Source organism: Aulostomus chinensis, chromosome 3, assembly GCF_037954235.1.
Source record: "Aulostomus chinensis isolate RoL2024-O1b breed Wild chromosome 3, RoL_Achi_v1.0, whole genome shotgun sequence".
NCBI lineage: Eukaryota > Metazoa > Chordata > Actinopteri > Syngnathiformes > Aulostomidae > Aulostomus > Aulostomus chinensis.
Window position 1 is genome coordinate 24,400,040 of NC_141322.1, and position 19,652 is coordinate 24,419,691.

The following is a 19,652-nucleotide window of genomic DNA, read 5'->3' on the forward strand; positions in this document are numbered from 1 at the left end:
GCATTTGGTTAGTGGAAAAAGGTCTGTGTTCTTAAAATCAGCACCATAGCAACCAAGCTGTGGAACATGCTTTGCCAACATACAGCTAATGTAATATCAGAATACAATTGATCATTGCTGAGAGACTCTATGGTTGATTTATTAATATTAATATTTGGCTAAAAGAAAACTGATTAAAGTTTATTGAGGATGTTTTTATTTGTTTACATACTAATTGAAAACACAGAGCAGTTCCTCTTTTGTAACCATTCACTAATAGCTAAAAATGCAGCGATGACCTCTCGTACTGGAAAAAGCTTTTACAGCAACTCACAGGAAATCCTTAATTGTGTCCAAGGCCTAAATGGTATTAGTCCTGTGGTTAACCATGTTCTCCTTAACAAAAAATACTGGAGAGAACAAGCATGGCCACCTCCAATAGGATAAAAAAAATGAAAGCAATTTTTAACGATAAGCTAAAAGTAGAAAGACTTGACATCCATGTACATGCAAATAAGGTATATTTTAACAAATCAGAATTTTTTTGAACACACGACGGACCGCGAAAGCTTGTTTCCCTGTATGTCGTGTTTAAGGTGTATTTTGTCAGGTAGCTCTTTCTAACGTAACGTTGAAGACATGTTAACCCACAGTGGAGGGATTTGGAACTGCAAAGACTTTTGTAACTGATAAACAAAAAGTGCTTGAAAAAAAAAAACCTAGAAAATAAATTAGTGCTTCCCGCAGCAAAAAGAAAAACAAAGCATCTAAGCAACAAAGGCCTAACCAGCCCTCGTGGTGACTCATTTCAGTTCAGGGACAGCTTTTCTAGAACTGTCGAAGTTAAAGTGCCTTCTCCTGCCTCATGTCTGTGTTCCAAGTTAAAACTTAAGCTCTCTGTATATTCAAGAGATTCATCGAACTGCAAAAAAGTACAGGGATAGTTCAGTAGTCTCTAGATCGGTAGCCTACCGTTTTACTGTGTTTCAGTAAATGTGAAGCCTGTTAGCTTAGCTTAGCATAAACATCTGTGCAGGCTCTGTCCGCTGACAGCAAACTCCACCGACCAGCGCCATAAAGCCTCACTAATTCATGTTTTATCATCATGCTCAGTCCACACAAAAACAACAACAAAGCAAAACAGCTCATAATATGAACAGAATTTTCTGTTCCATAATAATATGTGAACCTGACTGACTAATCTAGGCGATTGCTTTAACCATAAATTCATATTAGAAACACTGCAATTCAGCCAGTCTTTAGTAGGTTAATTGCATTTGTTAACTGTGAGCCAGTAATGACTTAAATCCTGTTTTCTTCTCACACCCACATATGCAGCTCGCGGCCTCTTCTTTCACTGCTTGTCAGTCGCAGATAATAAACACCGGAGAACATTCTGGAAAAGACACTTTTAATACATTTCTTTTTAAAACATGATTATCAAATTAAAGGAAACTGCTCAATAACTGCTGCAGTGAGGAATGCTTCCCACCTAATTGAATTAGGGTTTTCATTTGTGTGATTTCTCTGTTTGTTTTTGGCAGCTGCCATCTGTTTGCCTGGGCCCAGCTCTATTAATAAGCTATTCAGATTGAGATGGGCCTTTATTGCAGCAACTGTTTCTCACCTCCTCTCTCTCTCTCCCTCTCTCTGTTTCCCCCTCTCTCGCTTCCTCGCTCACTAAAATGATTGCCATGGAAATCATCAGAGGTGCCAAACCACAGACAAAAGAAAGAGCTTTAACTTACACCTGAGCCAAAAAGAACAGAACTGTAGTCTAATTATGAGGAGAACAATTAAGAATGTGCATATTTATTGACAGGGGACTTTACACAGTAGCATATGCTCATGAATACCAAAAATTTAGAAAAGATGAGATGGGGGGGCTAGCAGGTTGAATCTTATATCATTTTGAATGTGAAAAGAATGATATATGCACCTTTGCCTTGACAAATCAAACATTTTTTGGGAAATATTTTAATCTGACACGTCCTGAAAGCAAACACGCTCATTTTCCACTGCTTTAAAAAGAAAATTGTAAGTGCTTGTCATCACCGGCAGCCGATATTAACCTCCATTCTCCATGTTGACAGCCACACTCTCCCTTTCAATGCTCCTAAGAACAAGGAATTCCAATCTGGGCTTTGCTCAGTATTCTGATCACACACCTCTCTCCTCCAGTAATACAAGTCTACTTTAAAATTCATAACTACATTTGGAAAGAAAAAAGAGGTATCCTGATGGAATATTTCCAAGGAGCTTACTTGAGCGAAAATACAATTCGTTTTGGCATATTTAACAACCCTAACCTGCTCCTTAAGACATAAAGTAGTAATAACAATAATGAAAAATACTGCCAATTGAGAAAAAAAAAATCCCAAGCTATGCCGGAGCATGAAATGTATAATTCCTGCCTCTAGGAGGATGATGAGGGAAGAAATAAAAGAAAGAAGGAGAAATGAAGGGGACAGGAGATGGAGAGAGAGAGAGAGCGAGAGAGAAGTCTTGTCAAAGTTAGAGGCAGCTCAGCCTTCTGCCCTTCTTCTTCTCCTCCTCCTCCTCTCCTCTTCTGCCTGGGAGGCAGTTTGAATTGAATCAAACAACCGAGATTGATTAAGCTCGGATGAATGACTTTCCAATGACACAGGCTTTATCCTCACCCACCCCCCTGTACATATTTGACATGGTTATTGAGAAGTTGATGTGAAAGTGCAGTTGTTTTCTTTGGATTCTCTGCAACATTTGTACCAAGACTAAATGTTGTCTCTCCATTGTTCAGTTTTCTTGAAAGTCCTGTTTGATACCTGTTGAATTCCACTTTGATTTGAACGCCTCTCAGGAAGAAAAGCACACAATGAGTAAGTGTGAGAAAATAGATAACGCTCTCTTTCTAGTGGAATATGAATTGCTCAGCTCATGCTTTAGTATTAATCTCTCGCCCTCTTTATTCTCTCTCGTTCTTTTGTGTTAAGAGAGAGGGAAAAAAAGGAGGGGGGAGTATTAAATATTGTGGGATGTCCTGTTCTGAATTAGGTCAGGGCCAATCAAATCTAAAATGCTCTCTCTCTCTCTCTCTCTCTCTCTCTCTCTCTCTCTCCCCCCCTCCACTAAACACTTGTGCTCTCTTTGTGGTTCTTCTGAATGGAGAGACAGAGCCCCCTACTGTCTCACACCAGATGTCCAGTTTGAGTGCGCCTCCTCTCTCAATACTTTACTGCCATCTGTCTGTTGTGACACGCGCAACAGAATTGGATGCAGAAAAAGTGCTTCTCATTAAAGCATCAGACTTAAACTATACAAAAAATCAAATACGACTTTAAACTGGATTCAAAAGGCAGCAGCAAACAGTAAATGGCAAATAGTTAGAGAGATGAAGAGCATGAGAACCTCAGCCATGACCCTCTAGGGCCTGTTCCTGATGACCTGACAGGTCTGGATGGTTCATAACGTAGCAGAAGATCACATCAGCTTTTTAACCCGGAACCATTGTTTCATGAACTAAGGACTGTATTTTCAAACTGATTCTTTGATAGACAGGCAGTAAGAATAATGACCTCAGAATTGGGTTGATATTGTTTTGTTTTGGGTTTTTTTTTTGGCAGGAGCACTGAACCGTTGTCCTGGACAATTACCTCAAAAACCCCCTAATTTCCTTGAGCTGAGAAACAGCTCCTTGGCAGAGCTCCCTCAGTTTTCACCAGGGATGCAACAATTTACCGACCGTGTAGCCGTCAGGACTCATTCTGTTTATTGTCATCAGCCTGTCAGCAAATAAGTTAGAACTCAACCTAGAGCTGGAGGAACACGGAACAGATCAAAACATTGAAATAATGTCCTAACAATGTCGGGACTACTGTTGGCTCTTTCACCGAATATTGAAGAAATGACATTCGTGATAAAAGCAATGACCTAATTGCTGGTGGTCATGTTTAGTGATTGAGTGGACAGTTTTTCGGATATGAAACTGACATATTCTCCCACCAATATGAAATTATTAATATAGTTTATCAGACCCCGAAGACTTGAATCACCTATACTACTGTTCCTCACAGTGCTCTTACACTGTATTTAGTTCTGCTTGGACATGTAAATAATGTAAATTGTGCTGTGCGATTGATGCAAAAGATTCCTGGAAATGCTACCACTATTGATCTTTCTTTCTAGCTTCCACTTTGAACATGAATAAATTAATGATACCTAAGCATTCCAAAAAATAACAAGTTACTTTCATTTTTTTTACTTTCTTTTATTCATTAAGTCTTTTATTTTTTTTCATTCATTTTGTTTAAAGATAATTAAGTGGATCAGTTGGAGCCTGGGTGTTATCATTGTATTTTTATTTTGCGTTTTAAGTACTTATTGTTTTTTCGACCAAAACAGGCATAAAGTATCTGTGAATTATTTCTATTGAACAAGTTTGGACACAATGGCATTGATTTTATAGATATTATTATAAATGAGAATGATATGGTTCAGTTGAATCTGGGTGATAATGTGAAGAGAAACTGAGGTTGTTATTTTAGACAAAGGCCAGAAACCCAAAGTAATACCAGAAATGTAACCAACAATAACATATTTTTGAGAATTGAAATTGTTTCAGTTAACGGTGAAATTCTTAATTAGCTATGAAAAAAAATAATGAGAAAACTGTGTACAAATAAATATATGGCTGTACAGTCATATTAGTGGTGGCAAAATATGCTACTTACTCAAATGATGTAAATCAAATTGCGAAAATATCAATTAAAAAAAAGTATGTGTAGGAAGGCTAAACTAATTGGAGTACAGCATAATTAGGCTGGCAGCCTCTGGACATAACAAAAAAAAAAGAGACCCTCTTATTCTGACAAGACGCTGACCCTCCCCAACATGAAGATCTGACATTAAAAAGACAGAACACATGGCGGGAAACAGCCTCAGTCAGCAGGGACATTTTTATCTTACCCTTTTACAAACAATAACGAGCATCAAACAAAAAAAGAAAGCAGACCGCAGGATGGGGCGAAATGACCGAATTCACAACACAAACACACTTGTTATTTGTTCCTAAAATTATCTCGCACTACAGCTGGAGAAGCTGAAGAAAACACTGAGGATGACCACAGCCTGCCATCAAGACAGATAGATGCAAGCAAACAGCAACAGCCAGAGACACTTTGTTCTCCCTTTGACCAGCGAGCCAATTATTCTCAAGTAACAGATGCCTCCACATGGCTAGCATCATATGTTCATAAATTCTCGCAGCTCAAACAAGTGTGAATTAGAGAAAGCAGCAAAATTGTTCTCTTAGCTGCACACTTGCTACTGTGACAGTTAAAATACACAGGTCTGTTCCTTCAGTCAGCTTCGTTTCATTAGTCATTTGTGGATTATGTTCTAATGGATGAAAGTGTTTGAAGTGTGTTTCTTTTCTTGGGTAAATCTTAATAATATGTAATCTAGGTTGGAGTTATTATGAAAGATTAACACAAGTGCCGAGAGTACTTTTTTGAATTTGATAGCAGTAGGTTTTGCTTTTTTCCCCTAGTGATGCACAGAAGGCACATTTTGCTCCTCAGTAAACAACAAAGACCAAATAACTCAACGAAAATGGCAATCGGTTGTTTCAGGTTTTTTCAAGCAAGAGATTTGCAGGTTCCGACTCTCAAACAGAGGGATCTGCTTTTTTAATCCTAGGACTCATCATTGTGTTTACAGTTAAAAATGCAGTTAGAGGTGTTGAATGATATAATGTGCCTGTTCTTTTACTACATTAACTGCAATAAATATGATTTGACGCATAAAAAAAACGAAAAGAAATGCAAGATCGGTAATAGAAAAAACATTATTTGTAACTTGTGACGAAAGAGACAAACCCTAAGTCTCTGGTCTTTCCGGATGTTTATGTGAATATTTACAGAATATTCAAAGCTTTCTATTCGTTCAAGCAAAGGGTGCAGTACCCAGGAAAATGTTACAGTGCCTTTCCCATCTTACTTACAATAGACATTCTTTTCTTTACGTCATAATGTTTGTTTGCTTTCTAGCCATCGACACAGAGAAGGGATTGCAGGGTCGATTCCATCTGGAGCAACGTTTTGTCTTAGCTCCTTCATGTACTAACATCACATTTTCTGCCAGTTTGCTGCATCGTTCTCTCCCTCCTAAGTGCCCTTCCATTTTTGTTAATCAAAATATATTCACAATCCCCTCCACCTCTCACGCAGATCTGAGAGGTTGATTGGCAATTTCACGAGTTCAGGGGAAGAGATGGATACAGCCAATCTGAGAGCTAAATGTGGTTGCCATAGTAACATCGCAACAAGAGGAGAGAGAGAGCGTTGAGAGGGGCGGGAGAGGAGAAAAGAGATATAATCAAATGTGAACACTATTCTGATTTGATTGCCTGGTATACAGCTCACACTATGTTATTACTACTACTTCCATTTGTTGTTCAGGCACACAACACACACACAAAGGGACATGTGTGAGTGAGTGTGTGTGTATGAGAAGCGAACGCACACACATATTAGCACACAAAATCTGCACCTCCCTGATTCAACAGTGTCATTGCAGTAAAAGCACATGAGGGAACTGTTTGCTTGCTCCCTTAACGATGGCTAGAAGTAGGCCTAATTGTCTCCATCGCACCCCCCACTGAGTTCCCATCATCATCTTTGCTCTGCCCATCCCAGGCCTCCAACTGGGGCTGTTCAATAAAGATTGCATGACAGCTAGATCTGCTGTCTGAAGCAGCTCAGAGGAACAGCTTGTTAAGGAGGATGAGATATGACATTAAAACTTGCTGCCGGATACCATCTGACTTACGAAGGCAAGAGTGTGTGAGTTCAACGGTTGTTGCAGTAGACAGACAGCCAGAGCCAGACAGAGCCAGAGCGGGATAGAGAGAGATAAAAATCCCTTTTCTCACTAGACCAGGTTGTCATTTTGACCATCACACAGAGCTTACGTTTATTCAGTGGTAGAGAAAAAAACGACTATAATTCCAGTGTCCCTGCCTGACTGACAGGTTCAGCTTCAATGAGACTTTTCCTACTTCTTCATCACCAAATTTACTTTTCCTTTCTGCAGATGTCAGCAAGTTGTATATTTAAACAAGCTTTGCAGACATTATGTCCATGTTTCTATTTTCAAAAAAAAAAGGGGGGGGGGGCATTTATCGCAACCAGCCGCTAAATGAAGACTGATCTCAAAAACGCCATTATCACAAAGATGTAAGCAAACATTTAGCTAACAGAGCCAGATGTTCGCTAAGCCTCTACTGAGAGAAACAGTGCTTAGGAACTTCGACACAAAAGTAGGAACACCACATTAGGATCTAAGGCAAGTGCGCTTTGCTGTTCAAGTACTCACAGACAGGTGTCTTGAGCTCACGAAGAAGTTGGGTCACTCCTGCGTCAAACACCAGCCGAGCAGTGAAGGGTTAGCTTGAATCCAATGGCCACCAACCACAAACAACAGCAAAACTGTCCGTTTAAAGACTTTCAAACACATTGTCCGGTTTGACCCACATCTTCTTCAACCAGCCTTTACTCATTAACCCACAAACACTTTTATTCCAGCCAAAACCAAGCAAATTACATCCTTCCGGTTTGGCCAATTAGCATGAGAGCGGCATTAGCTGATTTTCAAAAGTCCTCGCGTTCATGTTGCCAGTGGAGGCCACTGGTCTTCTTCTGCGGTGTTGAATGGCAGTTGGCACCTGTCAGGAAAGTCACGGCCAGGATTTTGTCTCTGATTGGGTCTCTACCTGTACCTCTACCCTACAAGGAAACAACTGACTTTTTAGTTCGGTTGATAACTTTGTCTGCCTGGAAGGTAACGTTGGGAAAAGTGGATTTTCTTTATAAAAACAACAAGCTGGAATTAAAACTAAATGTGCCGGGCATCTGAGAGGAACGTTGAAATGAAGATTGACAAATTATTTGTACAGCTTCCACAACTACCAGACTATTAAACTGACAGCAATTCAATATGCTAGATTTAAAGTTTAGGGTGAATTTTAAAATTATAATGCAGCGGTAAATTGTTACAGGGGTGGACACTTAAGCCTGTTGAAAATGAATGAGCAAAATGAACAAAGGAATAAAAGGAGTGACATTCATGTTTTAAATGACATCAATAAAAAAGAAACAAAGTAAAAGTTAACAAAGTTTATTACATGTTTATATACAAACAACCCTGAAAGGCACACCTTTGTTTAAATAAGAATATACAATATGTTGTTTTTTTTTAATTCTTGAAAGCAAAAAAAGGTTTTAGTTCTGTAACATATATTAATACAAGTGGGTTTGTTATTGGACAGAGTGACAAGGCCCCGAGTTGATCAGTAGACAGAAAAAAGCAAAACACTTTATGGTGTAAACAATGCATTCATGTGGCATTTACATTAACATATTGAAGTTTTTGTACACATTTTGTACAGTACCACTTGTCCTCTCTGGTGATAAGAATACATGGGTACAGACAAAAGCACTTTGTACTTGACACTGGAGCAGAACTCATGACTGTACTTACTTGAATATACAGACTGAAGAAGTAGCTTATCTGGACTGTCACTCTTCCTGCCAACTGTACGCCATCGATCAGCACTCATTCACGCTGTGACAGTCTTTGTCAGGAGAACAAGAGCTGTAATTTTGTATTTCACTGAGCCCAAGTCTGTCGCGAATCAAGGTGGTTGTCAGTTTTCGTTAGACTTCTACTTCTGTGATAAAGCTGAAATATACAGTAAAGTTGTATAAAAGGGTGAAAGGCAACTTACACGTCAACATATACAGCATCTCATTGTGCCTGGGTTGTTTGCATCATTCAGTACAGACCACAGATCACTTAGTGATCAGTCGTGTCACCCTGCCGGTCTACCTAAGCTGCTTTGATGAAAGAAATATCTATCCAACATCAATCAGGACATCTGTGACATAACGTTTGATATGACTGCTCACAGCACATAAAGCCATGATTGATAGATGAAAGGATGCTGATGACAAAGGCCTGCTGTGACTCATGAAACAAAAACACAACCAGACAATGGGCCAAAACAACACAAATAGCTGGGCCTTCAAGCTTAGACACATTAAGATGCATGCTGCCATCGTCATACAGTTTGCCATCATTAAGTGTCATGACTTACTGTGACAGATCTGACAGTTGTCTGGTCTCAGATGGCTACTGACTTACACCATCTGTAAAACCTTTCCTTTCGTTACAAGTTTGACAAAAGTCCATCAATGCAGTAGTTTTGTCTACACTCCACTAGAGACCAGGAAGACCAGAAGGAGCCTGACCAGAGAGGATCATTTTAGGGTTAGTCAGCATCTATTCCTGGGCTCCATCCTCTAAAGTCTTTTGGGCTGTTTATTTATTATTCCTATTTTTGTCGTTCTGGACATTATCATGCCAGGAGGCCGAGTCGCTTGACCTTGGCAGACAGAAAAGAGTGGATGATGAAAACTATGGTCTTAGGACAAGCGTGGAGATCCAGTTGCTGTTAAAAAAGAAAAGGGGGTAGAAATTAGAACGACTATTTGAATCATACAACAACAGCTGCATGTATTTGGTCATTACTGCTTTGATTCATACACAATTGGGCAAAATCTATACAAATGTAAATTTTGCAAAATTTGAAAAAGCCCAAGTTCAAATTTGAAGATTGTGTTAAAAACCTCAAAGCAGATTCGTGACTGAGTTTTTGGTCCTGAGACCCTCAATTCACCTGTATATCGCTTTTGGGAGAGGGAAAGCATTCCGTTTCCACACTGTCATTTTTACTGACAACAATTCAAACCAGTTTTGAAGTATTTCAATAGAAACAGCTCAACGCTATGGTGTGCACTTACATAACGTTGACTAGACAGAACAGGGACTTACGATCTCAGCTTCAGGGCCACCAAAGTCAAGGAACATCATGCGAACGCCATCGTCAGAAGACATTCTTAGGCGCTCGAAGGGCTGCTGGAGAAGAATACTTTTCCTGACACCCATCTCTTCAGTGAATAGTGTGAAACCCTCATCGATGTGTACTCCCAGGGTACACTCCTTCCCATTCCAACTACAGGCTGCCAGGATAGAGAAGAGCACAGAGGACAAACAAAGGAATGTAAAGCCAAACTGATATTATTTTATGTCTTGTAATGCAATATTGTAGTGACTATAGTGTTAAAATATGGAAGCCTAATGCTTTCACTTGAGATTTTTATATAAGACATCTCAAATTTTCCACATCTTTCAGCTAACGAGATACCTCAAACCCTGCAGGAAGCTCTCATCTACATGGAGTGCAGCTGCTGGATCATATGATGTACTTACAGATTACATCTCATTGGAACAGTGCCTAGCAGGTGGTCATCGCCAATGCTAGTTTGGTTTGCTTGTTTGCAAGTGTTCAAGAGAACAGAGTTCACAATCTGCCAGGCAAAGAAGGATATTTCTATCCATCCCTACTTCAGAGTAGTAATATTGTTGATTCAAAAATGGGATGAAAAACTGAATTTGAAGTTATAGCGTTAAGCTGAAAGGTGTAAGTATCACCATGAAGCCCAGAACTGTGGGTTGTTTGCAGTGAATGTCGTAGTACTATGCATAGCAAGGTTCAACGAAATGGTTCAAATACATATTATTGATTAGAGCGGAGAGAGTGTCAAAATCCTAAACTAGTAGAGCACTTGTTCCGATTCTGATTCTAAAACCATTTGAGGTTTTTGCACCACCTCTTGCTACCAGCAGAGGGCAATATATTCTTACACTATATCACAACCAGCAACTTCATTAACAGGATTCCTGAACTAGATTTGCTGAATTAAAAAAAAAAAAAGAAACTGGAACAGGTTGAGGTACAAAGACAACTGTGGATATTACTGGTTGCTAAAAATGTGTTTAGTGAGGACATTTGCTTGAGTTCAATCATTGTGTGAGGGACAATGAAATCCTACTCAAAATTCTGCTTTGAGAAACAGGCTTCTATTATGCACTGAAATCATTGTGTGTCCAAGGAATAAAACATCTTGTGCCAAATCTGTAATTGTTACAATGGAAAATAAATATTTGGGGTTTACTCAGAGAAGACAGAAGAGACTGTTTTAGTGAGAATCCCCATTTTTGGATGCCCAGCAGATTAGAATGTAGACCTGCTTTACTGCATTTCCCAGGTAAGAAAAAGGAGAACTGTGTACATCTAACGGAAAAACTGATCTGCCTGAGTCAGACTTGAATCCCAGGAAGAGCAGACTCTTCACTGAACAACAGAATTGAATTTCAACAGAACTGTCTCTTATATATACAACCTCACTGAGTTGATATGCCACTCATCATGTGGAGGATCGCATTTATTGGATGTACTAATCAAAAGCGACTAACAGACTCATTTTTACTATGTGTGACCCTAAAACTTTTTTTATAACTTTTGTGCCATTCTCTGCTCGCTGAGGCAGTGAATGACGGCCAAAACTGAGTGGCAAAGTCGCGGCTGGTGTTAGAATACTAAACATTATTCCTGTCCAATTCCCTTGTGCCCAGAGTAAAATTTGAAATGTTGTACTCGTAGGAGGAACAATACAGTGAGCCCTAGAATAGGGAATGGCAGTTTTTGTACCCGTTGTGACCTCCTTGATGAGCTCAGCAGCATTGTGGCAGCCCTCTACCAGCAGATGAGTCCAAGTGGACAGCTCCTTGGCAGAGTCCACCCTGAATACATGGGTCTCCACGCCTTGCTTGGTGCCTGAACGCAGGCCAAAAGAAAGCTCAGACTCTAGAAGGGGAGATGTTTTTCCTGGGCCAGAGTGGACCAGTCTGAAAGAAAGAGCAGAGGAGAGAAATTTAAATAAAAAGGTGGAGTGAAGACAGCAAATCAAAGGATGAAGGGATGTTTGTGATATATTTTCAGGAGATATGGAGAGGTGAGCGTATTTGGGAGGAGGAGGCAAGGTTTAGCACATGACTCATAAGTTCTGGTTCCACTAATCGTTTCCAAATGAATGTGACGAAATGCTGCAAAATGTCTAAAAGGCCAGATATGGAAAGAGTGAGCAAAGCAGGCCACAACGCTGGGAAGGTCTCCTAACTCAGAGCAGGGCTGCTCAGGCTCGGGACAGATCTGTTCAATTTAGTCAGTGCCATGTCTATACATGACATTGTGTGTCACTGGTGTGATCATATCTCAGAGCAGACATCTGTGTGCATGGAAACCTGGTAGTGATGAGAGGGTGACTCTTGGTGGGACTGCTGATGGCATCTTTGCTTTCAGGCATGCAGGGATACAGGAGCAGGTCTCGGTCCGTCAGCACAGCTAGTACTGGTTTCTCCGGGCCCTGGGCCACCTGCACACACATACAGCTGTTGAGTTGAGAGAAAAAACACTGAAACTAGGAAGACAACACAACTGTGAATGGATTTTCTTTGCCTATGTGCCTCGAGTATCTGTGTTACTTAGTGAACTCCATGAATTTTGGAGCGAAACACCACCAGACAGTGGTCCATCAGGGTGGAGCAAAATCTTTACACAATTTGTATAAATATATATTATATGTGTCAGTTACCTTCTTGGAGAAACATTAACAGAACCTTCAAAACCACCCTCAAAAAGTAAAACCAGTATGAAAAATGACAAAACATAAAAATTTGGACCACTGACTTCTGTATTATACTATTTACCTGTTCAGTAATCCATCCCAGATGTTTGACATCCATCCCAGGCTGCATGCTCTTCATCTCCTCCTTCACTTGCGGTAGCAGGTTGGCAGCACAAGCCTGGATGGCGTTGTACCAGGACTGGGCCATGGCTGGGTCTTTTGCCCGCAGGAACACTGAGTTCTTTCTGTTAGGTGAAATCACCTCGAAATACCTGGCATAGGAGATGAGGAGAGAGAGAATGTAGACAGAAAGGAAGGAAATAGAAAATGCAGCAGTTAAAAGAAATAAGCTACATGGCAAAGACGTGGGGGTACTTTCCAACTACATATTCAAGAAAGAAGTCTGAGTCATTTGGTTGTTTTCAATTTGAAGTCTTGAGGACAAAAGCGTCTGCTAAATGAAATGAAATTGTAGAGTACTTTTTGGAGGAAATGTAGGAGTATTAAACCTCTATCGTGCAGTACCTGTTTTCTGTGTCAGGGGGGCACTGTTTGCGCGACACCTGGCACATCTTGAGTGGGATGCTGTGGGGCTCCTTCACCTCTGCAGGGGAGAGCTCAGTCCCCCTCTGAGGAGTGGAGGGGGGAGACTCCCATGGGAGAGCAGCTCCAGGGGACCCCGAGCTTTTAAAGAAGGCCAACATCTCCTTGATGTACTTCACTGAAGTAGAGAGAGAGTGTGTGTGAGAGAGAATTAGATAAAGGCAGAGGAAGTATGAGAGCACAGAGGAAGAATGAAATTAGGATGTGAATATAGAGCCTTCAGGAGAGGAGGTAAGTTGAAATCTAACTGAAAAACTTTTCCAAGGACTGGGTGACTGTGGTATAGGTGGGCATGTCGCTTGGCAATGCCTAGCACAGCTGGAGGTGGTGAGGGACACCACAATCCCACGGCCGGTTCCCACCAGTGATGACCAAAAATAAGCAATACCAACATGTGTATTATCACAGCCACTGTCAATGCAACTCTCAGTATTAACAGCTCTATATTCTGTATTACTGACAGTGAAGAAAAATGGCATCTCTGTAACCATAATTACAGGGAACTTGAGGGTAAAATTCCAAAGAATACACTTTATAGGCCACTAGATCTATAAATTCAACATGTTATTTCCACAAATTTTCCTGTGTTGTGTTTTTGCTGCCTTCCCATAAGAACTGCAACCTATATTTATATTATAAGGACTTAATTTAAACATGTTATACAGAATATTTGATTCATTCTCTAGTGTGCAACAATGGAGCTCCTGCACTACTTGGTAACTTGGTAAAAGAGAACCAAATCAGTCCCTCTTTTGAGCCTTCTACTGGTTAAAACTCATCAGAAGTGAACACTTACTTCTTACTTTTTGGACCAATTTTGGTGAAATCACATTTGAAAGTCATTTGAAAGTGAATTTTAATGAGATTTCTATGGATGTGTCTGTCCATTCACTTCTCCAGAGTGATGAAACAACAACTGCAACTACTCTGCAGAGTGGCACAGTCTGAGGGCAGTTCTGGTGATACATGCAAGAAAAAGATGGAGAAAAAAAACACACTTCATGGACAGAAGCAGAAATAGTTTGTCTGTCGATGCAGGACTCATGATTCCGTATCGATGAATCAGCGTACGTGGTTCACACCTCTGTCGTATCCACTCCAACCATTCAGACAGGTCAGTCAGCTGAATGTATTTGTTTATTTGGCAATAAATTGGACCAAAACAAATTCAAACGTGTTCAGTCTTGAGAACTGGTGAAGGGCAATTGTGACTTCTTATGAAGGAGTAGGAGGAATAAACTGATCTATTAAGGAGGCTCTGATGAACTGATCATCTAAATGGTCATTAGCCGCAACCCTAAACTGTTCTGATGTTACATCACTGCACCTTTACATAATTTCTGAGTCTTCCTTAATAGAAAATTCTGACCATAAATAATTCAAAAATTATGTGAAACCCCCCACTTTTAATCCTAACATCAATACTGTAACCCAGATACTAGTAAATGCCCTAAAATAACATGTACTTGAGGCAGTAACTGAAACTTTTACCAAATTAATTGTGCCAATACTTTGTGACATCACTCAGCCCTTCTCTCCACACATCTCTTTTCAAATCCACTATTTTACCTCTTGCACACCTACACACACACACCTACACACACACACAAACACACACACACACACACACACACACACACACACACACACACACACTACGCCTGAGCTCCAGTGCAGTAGGCTGTGGTATAGGTTTGGCAGGACCATCCACCGCTGGAGTATAAATAGCCCAAAGGACATGGCAAAGCATGAGGCTAAAGGCTGAGGGGAGAGCTCTGGTTTCACCAGGGAAGTGTGAAGTGCTCCTCTTGCACAAGCTAAGAGGCACATAACCAAAGGACGAGCAGAAGAGTCACAGCGCAAGACAAGAGGAGAGGGTGAGGGGGCTTCCACCATTCCCAAAATAGAGCCCACTGCAGCCATTCGTTCAAGGCAGGCTGCCATAGTTATTTGGTTCAACATGAAGCAGTACATCATATACAACCCATGATCAGCACACGTGTGGCTCCTTCGTTTCTTTCCTGCACTAGCAGATCAGATGTTTCCTTCCTCTCTTCTATCAGGAGGCGGCAAAGTGGCTTAGTGGTTCAAGAGAGGGTCAACAGCTATAAAAGGGTCCTTCTGAACAGTCTGCTGGGGGAACACTGATCACACCGAACACATCCACTGCTGCACTGTGCACTCTTCACAGCTGCAGACTTCCAAACATTACAAGCTGACTGTGCAAACACAAAACAATTAAAGCTGCGACTGAAATCCAGCAACTGTGAACAGGCATCGCAGGAAGCTACTGCATGTATGATTTACAAGGAGAGACATAGTTCAATAGTGATCTTGTCCTTGGCATGGAGGTGCAGCCGTTAACAAATTTCAGTTAAGGACCGAGCCATACTGTAACAAGCCATAGTAGACGGACATGATACATGACCTGTTTAGTTTTCACTCGCCACTTCCAAATATTCTCAAAATCAATTATCAAAAATTCAAATTTTACAGGTGAGCTTCGAGGAAAATTGACCTTAACACCTAAAAGTATGAACATTCTCTGAGGATACAGATGAAGGGAACAATCAGGAAGACAGGAAGGTCATCAGGCACTGTGATGACATTTGCAGGAACAGCCCAGACAACACAGGTGAGGTGGGAGGACAGTATGACTAACTGGGTGTTAGAAACACAGTGTTAGTTGATTGACTTCTTTCCCATTGCCAGGAGTTGCGTTTCAGATTTTCCCACAGTGTGCCGCATTGCATCACATCCCTATGGACTGGTGCTCCTGCCAGTGTGGAAGCTGCCATGTGAGATGCATCGGGTTGTAAAAGTGTGGTTTTAAATCTTGTTTTTAAGCTCTTAGACCCCAGAGTGCAGCTCACCCACTGGGGGCCCCCGCCTCTGCTTTAATAGCACTAGTGTCCAGCTCTGTGTCAAAATAGAGGCAATTTACATCACTGCCAATCAGGGCTGGAGCTGATTCTGCAGATACTCTTGGCTGCTGCAGACTTTGTGGGACAGAATGCAGATTTTTACCTGTTGCAGACCAAATGAACATTCGGGCAAAAGTGATATAAGCAAATTGATTATTTCTCCTTCAAATTTCCACCGCTCTGTATCCCACTATCCCTGTAGAGATTGCTTGACCTGACTATAAAATCTATCATTGAAATTAACGGAAATGTTGGCATATACACTGGCGCCCATCTCTCTTTACCCTTTTCAAGCGTCTATCATAAATCTCTTCTTTTCTATTAGGGAACTTGACTTGTATGTATTCTCATTCATGCGAATGCACACAAACTCTGCTCAGCTTACAAAAACTGCATCTGTAAACAAATCAATCACATTGGGGATGTATAAATTGGGAACACCAATCAAGAAATGAGCAACCAATATGTACCAGCTACAGCTTTGAAGTAGCTGTCAACCTGCATACGTAATGTTTCATGGAAATGAGCTTCTGTCCATTTGTTCCCGTGCCAACCCATTGATGTTTGTACCATGGGGTAGCTGACTGCTTCCTTGTTGCTGGACCAAGGCCATTCAAAATTGATGAGATCAATCTCAATATGGCAGGACGGGGAATAGAAATGGGATTACCTACGTTATTTCTTGAAGCTGCAGTCTGAATAGAAGATGACCTACATCTATATTGAGCAAGAGGAATTTTGTTTTTCAGTTTATTCCTCTGGAGAGTGGTGGCACAGTACAGCTAGAGCAGGTAAAAACTCAGCCAGACCTGCCACTGCAGAGATGTTTACGTCTGTGCAATGGGAAAGTCTCAGCCTTGCTACTAGTTTTACAACTGACACTATTAAGGCTCCAGGATCACCTAATTGCAGAAAGTCAACAGGGACAGCAGGACCGTGGCTGTAAGTGAAGATGTTGTTCTACACTCATGGTTATTGTGATGGATTGTACAGTAAAAACCTTTATTATGAATGTTGAGTTGAACAAAGCCACAGAACAGAGCAGGCTTTAAAAACAACTATCTCAGCAGGTATCAGGAAATGTTTACTATTGTAAAGAGGCTTTCCTGTTTTCCAAAAAAGCTATGCTGAAATGATCTCAGTGGTGGTCCCCGGATTAGAAATGTCATGCATTAGCTATGGCTACATGAGATAAAGTAGAGTAGTCAGTGAAAAGGAGAGGAGATATGGATGGAGCACTGAATAGGAGGAAGGGAATGGACATCGTGGAAAAGAGAGTTAAAGAGGAAAAGAAAATCCAGAGACATGGAACATACAGCTAAGCTCAGACAGAAATGTTGCCATGAATACCAGTGGCGGCACATTCAATACAGAGCTAAAATTAGCTGAGATGGCACTGTTATTACTTTAGCTTATCTGGCAGCCAGTAAAACTACTTTTGTACTGTGTGTTTGTGTGTGCATGTGTGTGCATGAGCGTGTGTATGAGGAGTTTCTTTGCTTCTTCGGCAGAATCCCCCACTAAGCCTTCCCCGCTTAAGTCTGAACCTCGCAAATCCTGACCAGACATTTTTCAGCCAATTCAGTTATGACACAATTCACGTCATTGTGGTTTTGTATAGCTTTTTTCTTTTTCCTTTTTCCCAGGACAGTCTCCATTGCCAAAGTACAACTTTCAATTTTCGAACTCATCCACGGGCCGCCCCATGACGCAGGTGACATTGATGGTTGCCTTGGGTGCCGGGGAAATGTCAGGGGGGTGCTCAGAGACAAAGTATGGGTTGGAGGACTTGTTGGCCCTAGTTACAGTAACAACAACCTCACCAAATAAACCAAATTTAATTCATTTTTATTTACTTTAATAACACCCAGTGGTCAAAACCCCACTGATATTTCCTAACATCTGGATTTTGTCTGAAGTGGGAACACATTTAATCAGCGTTCACTCCCAGGTCAAATGACCAAGCAGGAGACAGGGGTATTTATCAGCTCCATTTCCGACTGATAGCCGTGCTCTGACACAATTCAGTCTGTTTAAAAACTGGTGCAAAAGATTAAGAACGTAACCACAGCAACACTGTCACTGCGCTCCATGTTGCTGTTACAGCTACCAAAGACTACATACAAGCCCTGGACTCCAATCTCTGGTGATATTTTTACAAGCTCTTCCTTTATTCTGGTGCTCTCTGATTGCTCTCATGATGCACCAAATAATAATAAAACAACAACAACAACAATAACAAGCGCAGACTCACAATGACAACAGATCAATCAGTTCACCCAGGTTTAAAAAAACCTGCACGAAGGCAAGTACATAAGGGTGCAAAACACTGTAACAAGCATACTGTACCACTGTCTGTCAGTCAGTGAGAGAGATGAAACACTGTCAACATGTAACCAATGCAAGGTAGCATGAAGAATATTACACACTATCTTTCAAGAATTAAAACAAAAATAGTCAAAATAATGAAAAAATGATCCCACGCACAAGGCAGAGAATGGCCCAAAGGAGCCAAAGTTGCAAATACATTCAAGATTTAATTACTGGATCGTGAAAAGAAAATCTTGCCAAGGGCTGCAACATTTTCAGGGCTGCTCCTCAACCTTCATAAACCACAAGCTCTATTATAAATGTATACAAATTTGTAGCCCACCACTTCGCCTACACTCACACAGTTATATGAAGTTTCCCTTGGCTAATTCTCTAAATCTTAAAAAAATCAGGTGTATGCAGTCAGAAAAACAGCAGGCACATATGGTTTGCAGTCAATAATGAGTAAAAGCTGAAACAATGATCTGAAGCTTAAAGCCAGCCTTTCCCTCCCCTGTTACTGGTAACCGTGGGAGCAGCTGGAATGTGACTGGCCGGTCTGCGACCTCAGAAGCATGCTGTTGGCTCAGTAAACCATGTCAGGCAAACAATGTCCCAATGTTACACCACCAAGAAGAGAACATCTCTTGGGCCAAAACAACGTACTAAATAACTGAGTAAAATAGGAACGCCTGCTGTTTCGTTCAGTACATTCAGGTCAGTCAAGGTAAAAGTTCACTGAGCACCATCGATGAGTCTTCCTATCATAAATCTGATGGTGAAAATGAAGACTTGTGTTTTTGAAACAGCTGAGATGTGGACTGGCCAAAGTAGTGCAACTCCTCTTAATATCAGAAAGCTGTCACTTCCTGTTTTCATCCTATTGATTTTGTGAATACCGTGCAAGTTCCTGGGAGACACAGCTTGATTGATCAGGATATCAATATTTTGCTCCAGCAGCTCTGCTTACTTTTGAAGACTAGGAAGATGGGAGATAACCTCTATGGCTCTGTTTAAAAATAACAAAACCCACCTATGAGAGTTCTAGAGTAATGCTGTGTTTGATTTGGATTTAAACAACAACTGGGATTTTTATAGGGTGTGAAGTTACAGCTTATCAGTTGGCTGAGATCTCCTGTAGTCACTGGTTGCTTTAGCAAACAGTTAAGGTCAAAAACAGTCATGTTTATCATCCCAATTATCTTTTTCTCTCTCAAATATTCATCTCAGTCTGCTGTCTCAGTATAATTTGAACTCAGGTGTAGAGAAA

The 19,652-nt window shown here is 40.8% G+C and overlaps 2 protein-coding genes across 5 annotated transcripts in view; both read right to left on the reverse strand.

Moving 5' to 3' along the window:
- Window positions 1-7,668, reverse strand: part of LOC147268353 (suppressor of tumorigenicity 7 protein-like) — a 164,094-nt gene extending 156,426 nt beyond the window's left edge. For all 3 annotated transcript variants that reach the window (XM_086199877.1, XM_086199875.1, XM_086199876.1), the window contains exon 1: window positions 7,333-7,668. The gene's annotated coding sequence lies outside the window, so the exon portion shown is untranslated. The remainder of the gene's footprint in view (window positions 1-7,332) is intronic.
- A 477-nt stretch (window positions 7,669-8,145) lies between these two features.
- The window catches only part of snta1 (syntrophin, alpha 1), a 31,783-nt gene continuing 20,276 nt past the window's right edge, over window positions 8,146-19,652 (reverse strand). For both annotated transcript variants that reach the window (XM_086200837.1, XM_086200838.1), the window contains 6 exons: window positions 13,071-13,266; window positions 12,628-12,817; window positions 12,163-12,293; window positions 11,570-11,766; window positions 9,850-10,037; window positions 8,146-9,466 (listed from right to left, as the gene is read on the reverse strand). In XM_086200837.1, the coding sequence (XP_086056963.1) occupies window positions 9,374-9,466; window positions 9,850-10,037; window positions 11,570-11,766; window positions 12,163-12,293; window positions 12,628-12,817; window positions 13,071-13,266 (995 nt within the window). In that variant the 3' untranslated portion in view covers window positions 8,146-9,373. The remainder of the gene's footprint in view (window positions 9,467-9,849; window positions 10,038-11,569; window positions 11,767-12,162; window positions 12,294-12,627; window positions 12,818-13,070; window positions 13,267-19,652) is intronic.